Source organism: Pygoscelis adeliae, unplaced genomic scaffold (assembly GCF_000699105.1).
Source record: "Pygoscelis adeliae isolate BGI_AS28 unplaced genomic scaffold, ASM69910v1 Scaffold106, whole genome shotgun sequence".
In the NCBI taxonomy this organism is placed as follows: Eukaryota; Metazoa; Chordata; class Aves; order Sphenisciformes; family Spheniscidae; genus Pygoscelis; species Pygoscelis adeliae.
In genome coordinates, this window is record NW_008824939.1 from 3,982,622 (window position 1) to 3,998,824 (window position 16,203).

The following is a 16,203-nucleotide window of genomic DNA, read 5'->3' on the forward strand; positions in this document are numbered from 1 at the left end:
TTAAACTTCACATGATTTAGAAAAAGCATTTCTTCCCTGTGTCTGTTCTTGTTCAAATGGCAAAAACAGCCAACCAGCATTTTCAAGGCTTACATTTAAAGAGGTGGGAGGAAAACAGTATTCCAAGCCCATGAAACACGTTTCCAGAATGCCCTGTCTGCCCCAGCGTACTGGGTCTGGCTGGGATGGAGTTACTTTTCTTCATAGCAGCCTGTATGGTGCTGTGTTTTGGATCTGTGACCAAAACAGTGTTGATAACACACCAATATTTTGGCTATTGCTGAAGAGTGCTTGCACAGCATCAAGGCCTTCTCTGTTTCTCCCTCTGCACCCACAGTGTATAGGCTGGCATGGGCAAGAGGTTGGGAGGGGACACAGCTGGAACCTCAACTGGCCAAAGCAATACTCCACACCATATAACATCATGCTCAGCAATAAAACAGGGAGGAGTTTTCCCAAAGTAGCCGTTGCTCCAGCATTGGTCTGCTGGTGGTGAGTGACTGCATTTGCATCAATTGTTTTTTGTTTTTGTTCCCTCTTTCTTCTCTTCGCTTATTAAACTGTCTTAATTGCAACCCAGGAGGTTTTTTCCTCGCTTTTGCCCTCCAGATTCTTTCCCCCATCACACTGCAGGGGAGTGAGCGAGCAACTTCATGGGAGCTTAGTTGCTGGCTGGGGTCAACCCGCCACACCTAGGAAGGCTAAACTTCATATGGCTTTGGAAAAAGGAACAGAAAAATAAATAGCCTAGGGGTTGCAACAACTGTTTAGGACAGAAACATAAAAAACCTGGTCTAAACTTGGAAGCTTGGAAAAGCTAACGTGCAAGAATTCGATGTACTAACCTCTGAGCTCCTGGTGGCAGAGCCTTTCTCCCTTCATCCTTGATGTCAAGTCTCAAGTGTATTCCCTCCACATCATCCAAAGGTATATTCTGAGCCATATAGGAAAGAGGCTTTTTATTTTCATCCAGAATGCACTCAAAATCTGCGAGAAAACACAACGAACCTGTTTACTGACAAAAAAAAAGGTGAAAGAATTTGATCTGTACAGTGTTTACTTCTAGAAAAACTAAGTGATAACCATAATTAGAGATACCCAACATTATTTATATTATGCAGAACTTTTTAGAAACTGTATTATATACAGCAATTTCTTCTTTGCAGTATCTTGTGGCCACATGCCCAGGGGCTTCCTAATCTTGGTGATAATAGTGATATCAGGGGTCTCCTTAACAATCCTTAGAGAATTAACTTCTCACCTATTTCATAGTAGTATGGTGTCAGAACAGATATTCTTGCATAATGGCTCCCTCCTAAGATCTCTATCAGCATTCTGTGAACATGCTGTCGCAGTGGATTTATTCGGCTACTGCCTACAAAGACAAAATAAAGAATTCATACATCAAAACTTCCACAGCCAGTTTTGAAAATAGCACTTTGTGACACTGCATTTTTGACAGCCAGCCTACTGAATTAAAGCTTTTCCAGAGATCCCTGGTGTTATTCCATCATAATTCAGAGACAATGTGATCATCTTTTGGGTGGAAAGTTACAGGTGCCTATTAAGCATGAATTTCAAATCCCGACTTTCCATCCCAGGATTTTTCCCATTCACATACTACAAACACTTTAGTTTCAGGTTTCCTCCGTTGGATTTTGTTTGCTTTTAATCACGCTTAGATATTTAAATAAGTATTTACTTATTTTGCATCTATTACAGGCACACCACACTATCTGTCACTTCTCTGTCTGTTGCAGATTGTTAATTGCTCCATTAAACATCTTTGGTCTCAGAGATAAAGCAGCTGAGTTTGATGGATAACAAAGCAGATCTCCCCCATCAGAATTAGTGGAGGAGATAGAGTTTGCATTAGCTGGATTTTCTGAACTGATCGCTATTCTTAAAGATCTCAGCTGCTACACTTGATCACTAGCCTACTTGTCCATCTCTCATCCTGGATGGATCTCGATTCTTCTGAGGAAGATGACAGCAGTGAGTTCAAAAGGAGGCAGCAAAAATGTTTACCTTGAAAAATTGAAGTCAAATGTTCAGTCTTGTAAGTGAAGCAGGGATCAAAGTGATCCACCTCCTCCAGTAGACAATCCTAATGATCCTCTTCCTGCCTCTCCATCCTCCATGCCATATATACTGTTTCTGTGTATTTAAATTTTATTTTTTAAGAAGAAATATCCCATCTCTATTACATTAATTCTCATGGGGATAACTGCTTTGCTATCTGTCGCACTACTAAGTGGTTGCACTTTTCAAGGACACATCCTCAGCAGATAGTGGAGTGCACCTTTCTGAGCTTCTATTGTGTGCTAGTGTCAACATACAGTTTTAGAAGAAGCATCTAGCAGACTGTTGAAAATAGACTATTACTAGTAGCAAGGGCAGCTTCTCCTCTCCTAAATTACTTACTGTTACGAAAGACACGCTGGCAGTAGTGCTCATGAAACCAAGGGATGTGAAACTCTGGGCATTCCAGACAGACTGCTCTGTTCAATTTCATGAGGCGTGAGCGGACTCTCTGCTTTAGGGTATCAGGCAGGACTGAGTTAAACAAAATAAAAAGGTGTGAACTGAAATGTGAAAAATCCAACACGCTGAACTAAATGGCTACCTCTGAATTCTTTACTAGAGATGCAAATATCTGTATACTATGGCATTTTTAAAATTCATACTGCAGAATCTTAGGAAGGTTCTCAAAATCCCGGAGCAAAAAATGAAAAATAACAGTTTTGCTCAATATTAAGAACAACAACAAGACAGAAGAAAGAATCAACTTAAACTCTCTTCTACCATTTAACTTTTAAAGAAGTGGTTGAAGGCAAAATGGCAACAGTACATTGATAGCAAACAACGTACAGGTAGAGAGGAAGGAAGCAGTCAGACAAACACTCAGTCTCCTATTTAGAGACAAGAGACTGGTAGGACTCATTTCTTGCAGACAAGAATCCCACATTATTTCTTGAGCTTTGTGACTATTTCTGGTAATAAATACCACACTCAGGTAATTCTATTTCCAATAAAACTGAAGAATTATTAAATACTGAGTGCAATAAGTTGGCTATAAAATTTGTTTTAAATGAGCTTCTCTCATCTGCAATACAAGTCTGTACTTTTAAAGCAAAGCACGAATTTTTGTTCATCCCTTCCCTTTTAGCACTCAAATAATGACTAGATTATACAGAGGGATCTTTCCAGAAAACTGAATCATTTAAAGAGTAATTCTACTTCTCAAGTCATATATAGGTCCACAATTCCATTTTATGCCCAATGCTACATAATCAAATTCATCAGAGAGCTAGATATCTACCTTCAAGTTGAGCATCCAGTTTGCTTAGGAAAGAAACATTAAATATCCTGGTTATCAGAACTGGAGGAAAATACCCAGCCACTGCCAAAACATGACCAAGCAGCACCAAGTGGTGAGTTTCAAAACAACCTTTAAAAAACAGACAAAAATCCATATTAACACATGACAAAGTTGAAAGGGTTTGCAATGCCCTCCCCCTGGCCTCCCAAATCAAGTTTCTCTCTTAACACGCTACATGAACACACAGGCCGATTAAGGACTACCTCTGCTAACTGTACCAAGGTGTAAGGTAACTCTTGCTAGGTCTTTGCAGGAGGAAATTAGTCTTAAAAAAAGTTAAGTCCACAATATTTCAGTAGACAGCAATTTTTCACAGTTCTGTGAGGCTGTATCATCAATCAAAAAAAAAAGTCTCTACACATTTCCTCTACCACTTAGCCATTTCTTTGTGATGAATCACAAAATGTATCCTGTCCCCAAATGATGATTCTTTGGGGAATGCCACAATTCTATCCAATGACAGCACAGCGAATTAATCAGAATTTTCACTTGCTTTTTACTATGCTCAAGATACCTTGCTAGTCCCTTATCAACAGTGATTTTTAAAGGGTGAAATGAAGTTAGAAAACCCAACAGAAGCATACATTGAATCTTTGTCGTGGTGTAACCCCAGTAGGCAGACTATTAGTAGTAACATACAGAAACACTTTTTGCTTTGCTTAAAAAAAAAAAATGCCATTCTATTCCCATTTTTATTCAGTACAAATAATATCTTCCAGTGATACTAATTTATTTGGTGTCAATATCTTTCTCTAATGCACTTACTCAAATTAGAAATAAGATGTTGGATACAACTCTCAAAGAACTCTTCATTGGCAGGAGGGTCATAATTCACAGCAGAGAAAAGGAAAAGAATAAAATAGATTTCAAAGGGGTGGATCTGCAAAAAAGACATCCTAAATTAAGTCACTGCAAAACATCCTAATATTGCTTTACAATAAAAAAGGGTTTTATAATTCATTCAGAATTGGGAGATTTAAGACTAGATGAGCTATTTCCTAAATTTTTTTTTTTTGGGTCAACTTTTCCTGGAGAAAAATATTAAAAAAATAAAATGCAGAAATCATTAAAATTGCAGCTATGGCTAAAACTTAAAATCTATTTCATGTAGATGATCCAAGTGTTTCTGTACACTTAGACTTTAAGAAGCTTTTAAAAAGGTTTCCCATTAAATGCTCTTAAAGAAACTAAACTGTCATAGAATAAAATCAAAGATCTACATAAGTACCTGCTTGAGAAGGAGAAAAAAAAGATAGCAAGAAAACACGGTAATTTTGACCAAAAAGACAGGCTACTGGGGAAATCCCCACAGGAATGAGTAATGTAAAAATATATGCCGTGTGATGTGACAATTTGTAAAGAACTGAAAAAAAAATTATTTAAGATGGTCAAATGTAAAGCTGAACGCAAAGGATTATGGTTGACCCAACACTGACTGAACAATAAAATAAGAAAGGAAAATTAAAGAGAAGTGCAAAATAATATACATGGAAGCAAAACAGCTTTGAGTGAACAAAGAAAAAGATGAGCTCCAAATCAGGCACACTGAAGAAAACTCTTAGAAACACAGTGTGGATTGTGCTCTGAAACACATTAACTACTAACCTGTCCTTTCTTACTGAATAACTTACACAGTAGGTACAAAGAAAAACTGCAATACCTTGTCTATATTTTCAACAGTCACAGAAGCTATTCTGTCAAGTAATGAAGGACAACGGTGGTTTGTTTTTATGAGAAAAGACGACAACTGTAATACATTTGCCCGTGTTATTTGGTCTATCAAGCATTGACACATGGCCATAGTTTCCTCACTGAGGACTTCTGCAAACCACTCTCCATTCACATGTGTAAGTTCTTCCAACAGAAGATTTAAGTTGTTGGCTTTCTGAAGCCTCTGAAATCCACAGTCATTTAGTTTTTGCAGAAGCTTTACACATAGCTCAGAACTGTTTTGCCAGTGCAACTGGTCATAATGATTCCATTTGACAACAGCTGTAGCAATGCAATTCAAATGATGGAGCCTGCATTGAGGCAGAACTGCCGCTGCTTTGTTTATAATGATTTCCTCCACTTGAAAGGAAGGAAGCATGGCCAGAACACGAATTATTGCAGCAGTGTCAGCAGGTATGACACTAGATTTTAAAAAACTGGAAGAGAGACAGAAATAAACACACCATCAGTACTGACAAAGTGCAAATGTTTAAAAAAAACAAAATACATGCATGAAAATTCTATTTTAAAAGTCAAAAGCTGCACATCAAATATAAAATAAGTAGAATATTAATGACATGGTAGAAATTCACACAGTTAGTGACTACCATCTTTTTTCATTGAGATTAACTTCTTCTAACTTATTCAAAATTGAAAGAGGGAAGACAGGGAGCATCTCAGTCAGCTGGTGAGGCTGATAAACACAGAAGTCCTTAGTAAGGGCAGAAGGTCCGCCTTTGTTAATGGAACCTGTGGGTTTCTGGACCAGGATAATTTCTGTCCTGGGGAGCACCAGGTTCTGAGGTGCCTGAGGAACATGAAGGCATCATCCACAAAAAACATGTACAGCCAGGGCACTGCATTCCTATAGAGGCTGAGCGATGGAAGCAACAGTGGCAGATCTCTTCTCCTGCGATTCCAGAAACGGTTTCCCTTTCTATGTTGCAACTGTACAAGCCTGAGAACTAACTAGACAGTTCTTCAATCAAAAGAAGAGTACTTCAGTTTCACACTTTCACTTGTACCAACCATGGCATTCTTACCGTATATTTTTCATTACTTGTTCCTTCAAACATCAAAGAAGACAAACATACCTACCCTTCCTATAAAGTACCAATCAAAATTTCCAGTTCAATGTCATTATATTGCAGGGGTCAAGGGGCGAGGGGCAAAAAACCCCTATTTTTAAAAGTTATCATATCTATTAGCAGATACTATTGGGTCTATAGTCAAGACGATAGCCACTACCTATCCTCTGATTTACATGTCTAATAGAATCAAATACTTTTAACAGTTTGTTACTTCATATTTTACAGAAACAAAACAATTTAACATCTTAGCTTGTTATTTAAAATATTAAGTAGACAACTGCTTAATACTTAAAATAGCTACATTTCCAAGAATACACACTTACCCAAATAGCAACATTTTTAGTTTGGCAAACAGCTCCAGATTGTGGCAACGCAGCACCACCAAGTACTGCGCTAACTTTACCAACTGTAATACATGATAGCTATCCAAGTGTTTGTGGAGAACAGAAGCCATTCTGAATACAAAGAGAAAAGGATGACATGGTATTGTGCCAATACAGAAGATATTGCAAAACCCATCACGCCACATGAAGAAGGGGTGTCCCATGGTGCATAGTACCTAGGTGGAGGGTTGCACACACCTGCACTCCTCTTCATCCCAGTTTTGACAGTGTTCCACTGAGACACAGCAGCCTCTCTCCACTTAGTGAATTGCAAACTTAAAGCCTTCATCACAGCAAACCAGCTCCTTCACTCTAATAATTTCTGTTGCAGATTTTACAACCAGTTCAATTTAGAGTGGACCAAGAATCGTGTCCTGGTTTCGGCTGGGATAGAGTTAATTTTCTTCCTAGTAGGTGGTACAGTGCTGTGTTTTGGATTTAGTAAGAGAACAATGTTGATAACACACTGATGTTTTAGTTGTCGCTAAGCAGTGCTTACACTAGTCAAGGACTCTTCAGCTTCCCATGCTCTGCCAAGTACACAAGAAGCTGGGACGGGGCACAGCCAGAACAGCTGACCCAAACTGGCCAAAGGGATATTCCATACCATATGACGTCATGCTCAGTATATAAACTGGGGGGAGTTGGCTGGGGGGCAGCAATTGCTGCTCAGGGACTGGCTGGGCATCAGGCTGCAGGTGGTGAGCAACTGCATTGTGCATCACTTTTGTTTTGTATATTCTTTTATCATTATTATTATTATTACTATTTTCTCTTCCTTTGCTGTCCTATTAAGCTGTCTATCGCAACTCACAGGTTTTACTTTTTTTTCTGATTCTCTCCCCCATCCCACCAGGGCGGCGGGGGGAGGGTGAGAGAGCAGCTGTGTGGTACTTAGTTGCTGACTGAGGTTAAACCACGACAAATGGAATAAACTATATCAGCATCACCAGCTTCAGCATCACTGTACTCACTTATATAATAGTGGCTGCTACAACTATGTTGGTCTAAAGCTGCAAGAGGTGGCTAGATTTGCAGGGAAAGATAACACCTTAAGACCTTCTTTAGACAGTGAGATTCAAGGAGAAAAAGCATGAATTCACCTGGTCTTCCCTTTAATACCACTCTGCTCCATAGTACTACTTGTCCTTTTTCTTCCAAGGATCTATTTGGTTCATACAACTACATTCACTCCAGTTATTGCTCACAACCTGCATTTAACTCTGCTGCATCTGTGACATATCTGATGCTACATCTTCTGTGCCCAAAACCTCAACTGCTTTTCCATTCATTGGGGGCGGGTATTACCTCTCCCTATAAACAATGTTGAGTTTACAACTGCAGAAAATCTGGCCCAGATTCTTAAAGACACAAGAATTAATAGTTTGAAGTAGGGCACAATGACTTTTGAAGAAACAATTCACATCCATAACAGGATCTCCTAGATAGGACACATTCTCTGCAACTTACTATATTCTCATTTGTCTCACCAGTTTATAGTAATTGTTAGAGGCTAAGTTCTAGGATCACATATTTGTAAATAAGCCAAAAATTTTATTACATTAACTTGGAAGGGTTGCAATGCCCTTCTATGAAATTCCTAAATTGCCTCAATTACTTCTGGGTCAACTGTGATATTCTAAAATCTGTAATAGCTAATTATATATAGTGTATATGCATTTGTGTGCAAGTGACACTCTCCACTCCCAACTTACTGGATATTATATATTTTTCCATACTAAATGGAAGTAGTTTACCTAGAGAATACAACTTCTTAGCAGTATCAAAAAAATTACTTTTTGAGTAGATGAGAATTTCTGCATTTCATTTTCTGCATCGTCTTCAGTATTACCAATACTTGGTGACTGCTAAATTCTTCTGCCATGCGCACTGCGGTTACTAGCAACCTAAAGAGGAAAAGAAAAGATTTATTTTCCAAAGAAAAACAGTTGAAAATCTCCAGTAAAGATGGCAGCCATTTTCTTTGGCTAGGAGGGAAAGAACCAATAGACTACTTCAGGAAATACAGGAAAATAAATTCCCCCAAACTAGGGACCTTTGTTCTGCGGACCCTTTTTCTAAACAGTTTATCTGTATGGCACAGATAAAGAGATGTGTGTTAGAACAGTACATATTGCTCTGATGCTAAAAACCAGTGAGTCCAACGATTCTGAAAGTAGACAAGAAGTAGGGAAGGTACTCTAAGACACTGAACAATTCACGATCAATCAGCAAGCTACAGATAACAGAATCAAACATGAGTTGAACTGGTTCTGATGCAAATAAAGCCAATGACTTTTTCTACCTCGCACAGATTTTTACCAAAAAGAAAATAAATAAATAAAAAAACCCCAAAAAAAACTAGGAAAAGCTTTTGGAACTGTCAGCTATGGCAAAACCAACACAGGCTTGCAGTATATCCAGATCTCTGAATAGAGGCAAATGTTCATGAAGAAAAGTCTGAAAATATGACTAATTGTAATTAATACAGCAAATTCTGCTTAAAACTGCAGACTTTGAGAGACCCATGACTAATACCACCCCCAAATAGGATTTTGTAGCACAAGAAAAACAGGCAGAGAAAAATCTGCCACACAATTCTATGCTCTAACTGCTAAACAAATGCTGAAGGATTCCCTGCTAATGACCTTTCATATAGAATAGGATGTACAGCAGACTGGATAGGACAAGACTCGGGCTGTTTCAGCTACTGCCAGTCTTAAAAACAAAAAAGCAACACATCACTATATATTTCTCAGGGGAAAGACAGAAAGTTTTTTACTACCATCCACTGTGAAAGGAAAGCTGTAGTGTAAGAGACAGAGCTACAAGATGGCCTCGCGTAACAGCATTCACATACCCCTTGATTACTGGATCCAGCTTTCTATGCAACTGTTTTAAGACAAACTGCTAAGACAGTGTTTCCATAATGAAGTAATACATTGCTACAAAGTTACAACTAGGAAACCTAATGCTCAGCTCACAGATAGGCTCAGAAATTCCTCCAAACACTGGTACCTTTTTAATTTCTGTGCAAGACTACGTATATATCATAAATAAGACAAAACTGTTAATAAACTTACCTTTCTCTTACCCTGGATCCTGCCATAGGCGCAAGAGTAAAAAATAATTTTGCAAAGGTTTCAGGATCATAACAATCATCTATAGTCTCAGACAGCAGCTGTTTAGCAACTAAGCGGAATTCAGCATTGTCAAAACCCAGCTGCTCATACAGTCCAAAGATAAGACTAATACTGTGTATATCAAGACGACAGGCATTTTTAAGGAAAATCTTGTTGCATTTTTCTAGCAATGGATGATATCTCAGTTTAACATTTTGAAGAAACTGTAGTATTCTTTTGGCATAGTTGAAGTGGACTTCATCCTTTTCTTCCAAGAGCTGTCCAGCCTTGTGTAGTAGTCGATCTCGAAAACTCTGTGAGATAACATCAGATATGCTGATCATCAAAACTGACAAGATCCTAAAAAATTCAAAAGGTTTTACACTTACACATTGAACATGGTAAGTAATAAATTTTAGAGTTCTTAAATAAACTACTCAAAGAAAGGAACGTTAGTCAGGGTGTTGCTGACTTCTGCATAAAAAGGAATTTTAAATCTAATACAGAAAAACCAGATGAGCAAAAAACATTTCTCCTACTAAAGTCAAAATTTTGCTTTCAGTGAATTTCTGAAACAATTGGGATTTTTCAACCATCCCTTACAAAGTTGTATGCGATGAAAGCGTTTGCCTAAGGCAAGACCCTGACTTGCCTGATTCAAATTTGCAAAAAGATCTTTAATGTTCAATGGAAACTAAAGAAACCCAAACAATTCTCAAATGACAGAATGGGGAGAAGAGTCATTGTCACTCCTAAAGAAAGAATCCCTTCCTAAGGGAATAAAACTCATGACCACAGGGAGAGTAATTTCTGTAAGAAATGCAGTCCCATTCAATGAGTTTCATAAGCAGGCTCCTCACATGCGCAAAAATAGGTGTTGGGACTGCCGGTGCTGTATAAAGCAGAAAAAAGGAAGAGCAGCCTTTGCTGTAACGGCCCAGGGGGAGCAGAGGCAAAAAGAAGCTTGGACTTCTTTGACTAAGGCTGGGTTTTAAGTAATTTTAATATTAGGGTAATGCACTAGACAAGCTAGCAAGAGAACTGATTAATTCAACTTGACTAAAAAAAAAATGCTCTGAAGATAAATAAAAATAACATTGCTTTAAGACTCCTTAATGCTATTCACAATAGTAAACTAAATCCATGTCATAGTAGAGAAACTATCAATGTCAAGGAAGAAAAACATCTTCTGGTGAGTCCGTAGCCTCTAAATTCTCAAAAATGTCCATGTAAAATTTAGAATCAGGATAAAGCAATATCTGCTGGTTTTCCACTGTAAGTAGAATCTTAGTTTTAATTAAGTGTTTAAATTGGCTATAGAGAAATTCTTCGCAAAATCATTGGGAAAATGCATTCACCTAAGCAGACCTGTCCATGAAAATCAATGCACAAATACAAATCACTTCTTTCCCACAAACCCCAAACTGAAGAAAAGCAACCTCCAGTTGAGAAAAAAGGGAAAGTGTTCAGCAAAGGCAGCCCCATAATTGTGACATATTGCTTCTCCTGCTACTCAGTTTCATTCTGACACTTACCTTATATCCTGTATAGAATTCAGTTTCATGTCCACAATATGAGCTACTTTGCCAATTACGGGACTGAAATGTCTGCGTTGCTTGTATAAACACAGTGCGAATTTAGACAGAGCTGGCAAACTAAGCCTGCCAAGACATCAAAGAAAGACACAGAATAGTTATCTTTTATTTCTAGTGAATAACTAAAGACAAAAATCTACTTCAACAATTATATAAAAGACAAGGTTATATTCAAATTACAAAACAAGGAAACAAAATATCTAAGCATTTTCTACTTGGTCACCTATAGTGATACCTTGGACTTTGCCAAAACACCTAGGTATTTCATATTAAAGCATACTGTGCATATGGAGCCCTACAAAAATCAGAAGTTCTTCATTTAACCAGACCAGCGTAAGAAATCTATAAAGATTACATTCTCAAGCAATGATGTGAAATAGCTAAAATGAGTATGAGTAATTTATTACCTGAATGTCATTTTGTGTTCAAGCTACACTGAATTTATTTACTTGTCAAGATGCCCCAGGTGTTAAGCTGGGAGAGGCAATTCTGTGATGCTGGTGCCAAGACTGACACTAGCTTCTGCCATTAACCTGAGATTAAAGGATGAAAATTATAATATAAAAAAAAAACCAACCCCAAGAAAAACCAATAAAAAACAACAATAAAAAAACTGCACAAAGGGAAAATGTTGATGTTTTAATACAAAAGGTTTTTACTAAAATTGAGATTAGCAGGGTTCTAACAACCATTTAAGAGTTGGACAGCAAGCATTAAGATAAAACTGTAAATATTAAAACCTGCAATTTACTTCAAACATGTAAGTCTACATAGACGATATATTTCAAAATCAGTGTCGGTCCCGGTTGTTGCATTATCTGAATCTCTCAAGCATTTGTGTACCAAAGTCCATCAATACTCAAAGCCTCCATATGCATAGAAATAATTTCCAAAACTTTCAAAAATACAACTGACATCTACAATACTCATATAATGTTTAAAACATCTTGTAAATATTCTTTGAGAACTCTGTGTAGCCTCAGGTGAAGCAAATCACGCTTGCAACTTATACCTTTCACAAAGCATAGCAGTACAGTACTTGCCTTTCTAATCTTTTCCATGCTTCTGTGACAAGCACTTCTGCTAGAGAATCGTGGTCTTCAACATTGAGCCTTCAGAAGACATAATAGTTTGAAGTTTGCTTCAAAAGTTATAAACAGATTATAAACATTTGTGCATCAATAATCATAACTCCATTTACTGGGAGTGCAAAACAGATCAGTTCTGCCCGCATCTCAAAAACTGAGGCACAGGACGTTAAGTTGTCTGTGTCACACAGTCAGAGTACAGAAGCTGGGACAGGGCAGTCTCCCAATCTCCTTATAGGATGGCTTTGTAGTCAAAATTCCATCTCTTTTTATTACCAGACACAAAATTTATAGATGTGGAATTCAACATAATGCTGCTTACCTCAGAATACTATAGAGGGTGTCCACTATGGCCTCATCTTCCATGTGTTCCACCTTGTTTTCTGCTAAAATGCAAAGGGTGAGAAACTGGGAGTGATTTCTTATATAGTCACTAGTCCTTAAGAGAAGTGGCTTCTTCTTTTGCAATTGCCACAGCACGTTCAATGCAATTCCCACATGTTTTTCAGAAAGCCTGGCCTTGTTCCTTCCAACAAGGCTGAACACTTCATCTTCATGGGTGCAGCTATTTATCTGGCTCAAAAGCAGATCACTGCTCAGAGTCCGAGCTTGGTAATGTCTCAGTGTAAACAAGCAAACCTGCCTCAAACAAAACATTTTTCTATGCCTACCAGCTATCTTTAAAGTGTCCAGAAAGATTCTTCTTTCACTTTTCACAGTAACCCATGTTGTTACAAAGAACAAACTCAAATATTTGAAAAACAGAAGATCGTTTTTTCTTTCATCCTGTATGGTCACTGTATTAAGAAGAATTCAATTCTGAGGTACCTGTAAAATGAGATAGAATTAAAGCAGTTAAGTACAGTCATAACTACCAGCTAAAAATCAATGTCTCTACTTTTTAATGTTCTGAGTAAGGTAAGCTTGAGAAGAACCTACAGCCTGGATTCTTCTCAGAGAAGCTCCCAACAGTGAACACTGACATGCTCACAAGCACTAAGAAAAGTTAGTCCACCCAGTAAGTTTTCAGATTTAGAAACCTGCCTTTAAAAGGCACATGTGCCTTTTAGGCATATCATGCTACTACTGAGAAGGCAAAGCTGAGCTTAACATGCAGGTACTACATGACGAAGTCAAGTGAGGCTTGCTCTCACTAGGCCGCTCCATAACCCCAAACTGGGGTCCAGGAACTGCCAGAAAATACAACTATTGGTGGTAAAAGGAAGTGAGATGGCAAGAGCTCCTGAGCTGGCATCACTGACTGGCTCTATATGTGTGTCCATCCCACACCGATATCTACTGTATCCTATCTATGAGCCTCTCCCAGAGTTTCCTTTCCACTCCGCTCTTTAGTATGTGGCCTATGTCTTGTAAACACATAATATTTTGGTATATGGCTTCCAGTCAGGAAGGTTGACCACCTTTGTAATATAGGATATTGATCAGTCACAATGCACCAGCTGAAATCACCCACTGCACAGAAGAAAAGCAACCTAATTCCCCAAATTATAGTGGAAGCTACAGCCTTATCTATTGAAATTTGCTAAGTATTAATTTGTTTTCTTAACATGCCCCCCAGTTTGTACACAGTGCTAACAACTCTGTATTCTACAACCTACAAAACTGGTTCCAAGCTGCAGAACACAAACCACTGGTGGTAAATGTCGTTGTACACCTTAGCTCAGAGATCATGGAAAAGTCTAGAAGTCTTGCTTTAGGAGATATAATCATCAACAACAAAAATTATCAACATACCATACCTTCAGCAAACTTGAATGCTCTTCAGCTGTAGGCATGATTCCATCAGTGTAACATTATCAAGGCCACGGCAGCAGCATGCACTAAGTCTACCAAGAAAGAAAAAAACTTCTCATTTGAGCAGTCTATGTAAGGTACTGAAATCATTCCACAAAATTGGATATATCTGGATTTCTTTTGATGTCTGCACTATCAGCTTCAGAGAATAAAAAGTCATATGACATACTGTACTACAGTGCTGTTGCTGACACTGGGGCAGATACAAGGAAAGCTAAAATGAAGTAATTTTAATTTATAGTCTGTTATAATAGGAAATGTTTTCTTCCCTATGCAAAATGAAAGCATACAAAAATAAAAGGAACAAATTTTCCAGATACTATGTATTAAGTACCTTTTGTAACAACTATTCGCTTTATAGTCCCTTTTCAGAGATTGCTTTTATTGCTTCTATTTGTTCCATACAACAGGTGTCTTTACAAAGAATTTATTCCACTTTATCACTAAGAAAAGTTGTGTAACATTATTTATTCCATGTAATCTCCATAAAAAGTATTTTTGGCTTTTCCCTCTTAGTACGCAACCACATGTTTTTAGAAGTTGCTGGGACTTCTTATGAGATTTTATAATGTGTATTAAATAAGCTAAAATACAGATCAAAGGCTGGTCAAGCCACTGTTAAATCACAACCTAGTAATCGTCCACAAAGTCTCAAGTACTAAATTAACCACATTTACCAGACCATTTGACAATTTTTTTACTCCACAGATTTTCCAGTTAATTAAAAATACTTTTTCTGTTCCCTTTTGCCATGTAGATAGAGCAAATCAGATAGAGTGACACTAATCAAAAGCAGAAGTGATTGACTGTTCCACCAACAGCTTCTAAGCAGAAGCCGCAATATAGAGTTACCAGGACTATTGAACTATACAAACTACCTAGTTTAAAGAGAGAAAAAAAAGCATTTCCCCTCTAATGACGTGACAGTAAAGTACAGCTTGAAAACCAGCACAAATTTTTGACCTTTTTGTATGACCATGTCAGGAGTCCAAGCTGCAAATCAACAGTTTTTTTTTCTCTTAATCCTGTTTTAGAGAACTAAGACAGCATCAGACAAATACCTTTAAGAGAATACTGACGTATTTAAACTTGTTTTTAAGATTTCATGTACTGTATTAAAGAACATTAAGCAAAGGCTTTTTAGTGTATTTTTGCCTTGCTTACGGTTCCTCTATTTTCCTATGTCTACCTGATGGAAAAAATGTTACAATATCAATTCACATTTACTCCCCACGGTACTGGCAAGCTAAGCTGCCAGAAGACAGGATGAAGTAGATACCTGAAGAGAATATAAAAACTTCAGGCTCAAATAATTTCCTTGTAAGCCCAGGTAAATACATCCTTTCCCCTTCTTGTGCTGCAGTGGACCTTGCATGCCCTATCCTAATGACTGGGAACCAGAATCTCTATCTAAAACAGTCTGCAGGAAGCTTCCAAATATTTTTCCTTCTGGAAGGTATTTAGCAGATGCAAGTGATTTACCACACACTCGTATGCAATTTTAAATTGTAATTAATTATAATGTCTTATAAAAAGGGAATCAATAGGAAACGTTGGAGGTTTTGAAACTTACAAATACATAGATTAAAAATAGGAAATTTGTATCTACTTTAAGAACTATTTCTAAAGTGTTCTACTTACCATGCAACATATACACTAAAAGGACAAGAAATTCTTTAAAATCATTTCCTATCAGTTGAAACACACTAAGCATTTTCAAGGCTGTATTACAAACTACAGTGGGCCAGGAAGTCTTCCACAAAGGAGAAAACGTGGACACCCGCCACTCCCCAAGTATAAGAAGTATTAAAGATTTAAGCAACTAAGCGTTAAGAGAGCTGCTTTTGCAGTATAGAGTGTTTTTCACCTGTCTGCCAGAGTCCCCTCGGTTTTCGCGAGCCACGCCGTGAGCAGCACAACATCCCTGTCACACTGATACCAGCAGCGGCCTACCTCGTGTCCTGCCTTTGCCCCGCGCCGCCGGGGCCGCCCCCGTGCCGCGCTGCTGCCGAGTCAC

The 16,203-nt window shown here is 37.9% G+C and overlaps 1 protein-coding gene across 1 annotated transcript in view; it reads right to left on the minus strand.

Annotated features, from left to right (window-relative positions):
* The window catches only part of FASTKD1 (FAST kinase domains 1), a 23,053-nt gene extending 6,850 nt beyond the window's left edge, over positions 1-16,203 (minus strand). The window contains exons 1-14 of the mRNA XM_009325416.1: positions 16,140-16,203; positions 14,132-14,218; positions 12,694-13,199; positions 12,327-12,395; positions 11,224-11,349; positions 9,650-10,048; positions 8,363-8,473; positions 6,507-6,638; positions 5,043-5,529; positions 4,148-4,262; positions 3,323-3,451; positions 2,425-2,556; positions 1,262-1,375; positions 846-987 (exon numbers count right to left, since the gene is read on the minus strand). Of these exons, the coding sequence (XP_009323691.1) occupies positions 846-987; positions 1,262-1,375; positions 2,425-2,556; positions 3,323-3,451; positions 4,148-4,262; positions 5,043-5,529; positions 6,507-6,638; positions 8,363-8,473; positions 9,650-10,048; positions 11,224-11,349; positions 12,327-12,395; positions 12,694-13,028 (2,291 nt within the window). The 5' untranslated portion in view covers positions 13,029-13,199; positions 14,132-14,218; positions 16,140-16,203. The remainder of the gene's footprint in view (positions 1-845; positions 988-1,261; positions 1,376-2,424; positions 2,557-3,322; positions 3,452-4,147; positions 4,263-5,042; positions 5,530-6,506; positions 6,639-8,362; positions 8,474-9,649; positions 10,049-11,223; positions 11,350-12,326; positions 12,396-12,693; positions 13,200-14,131; positions 14,219-16,139) is intronic.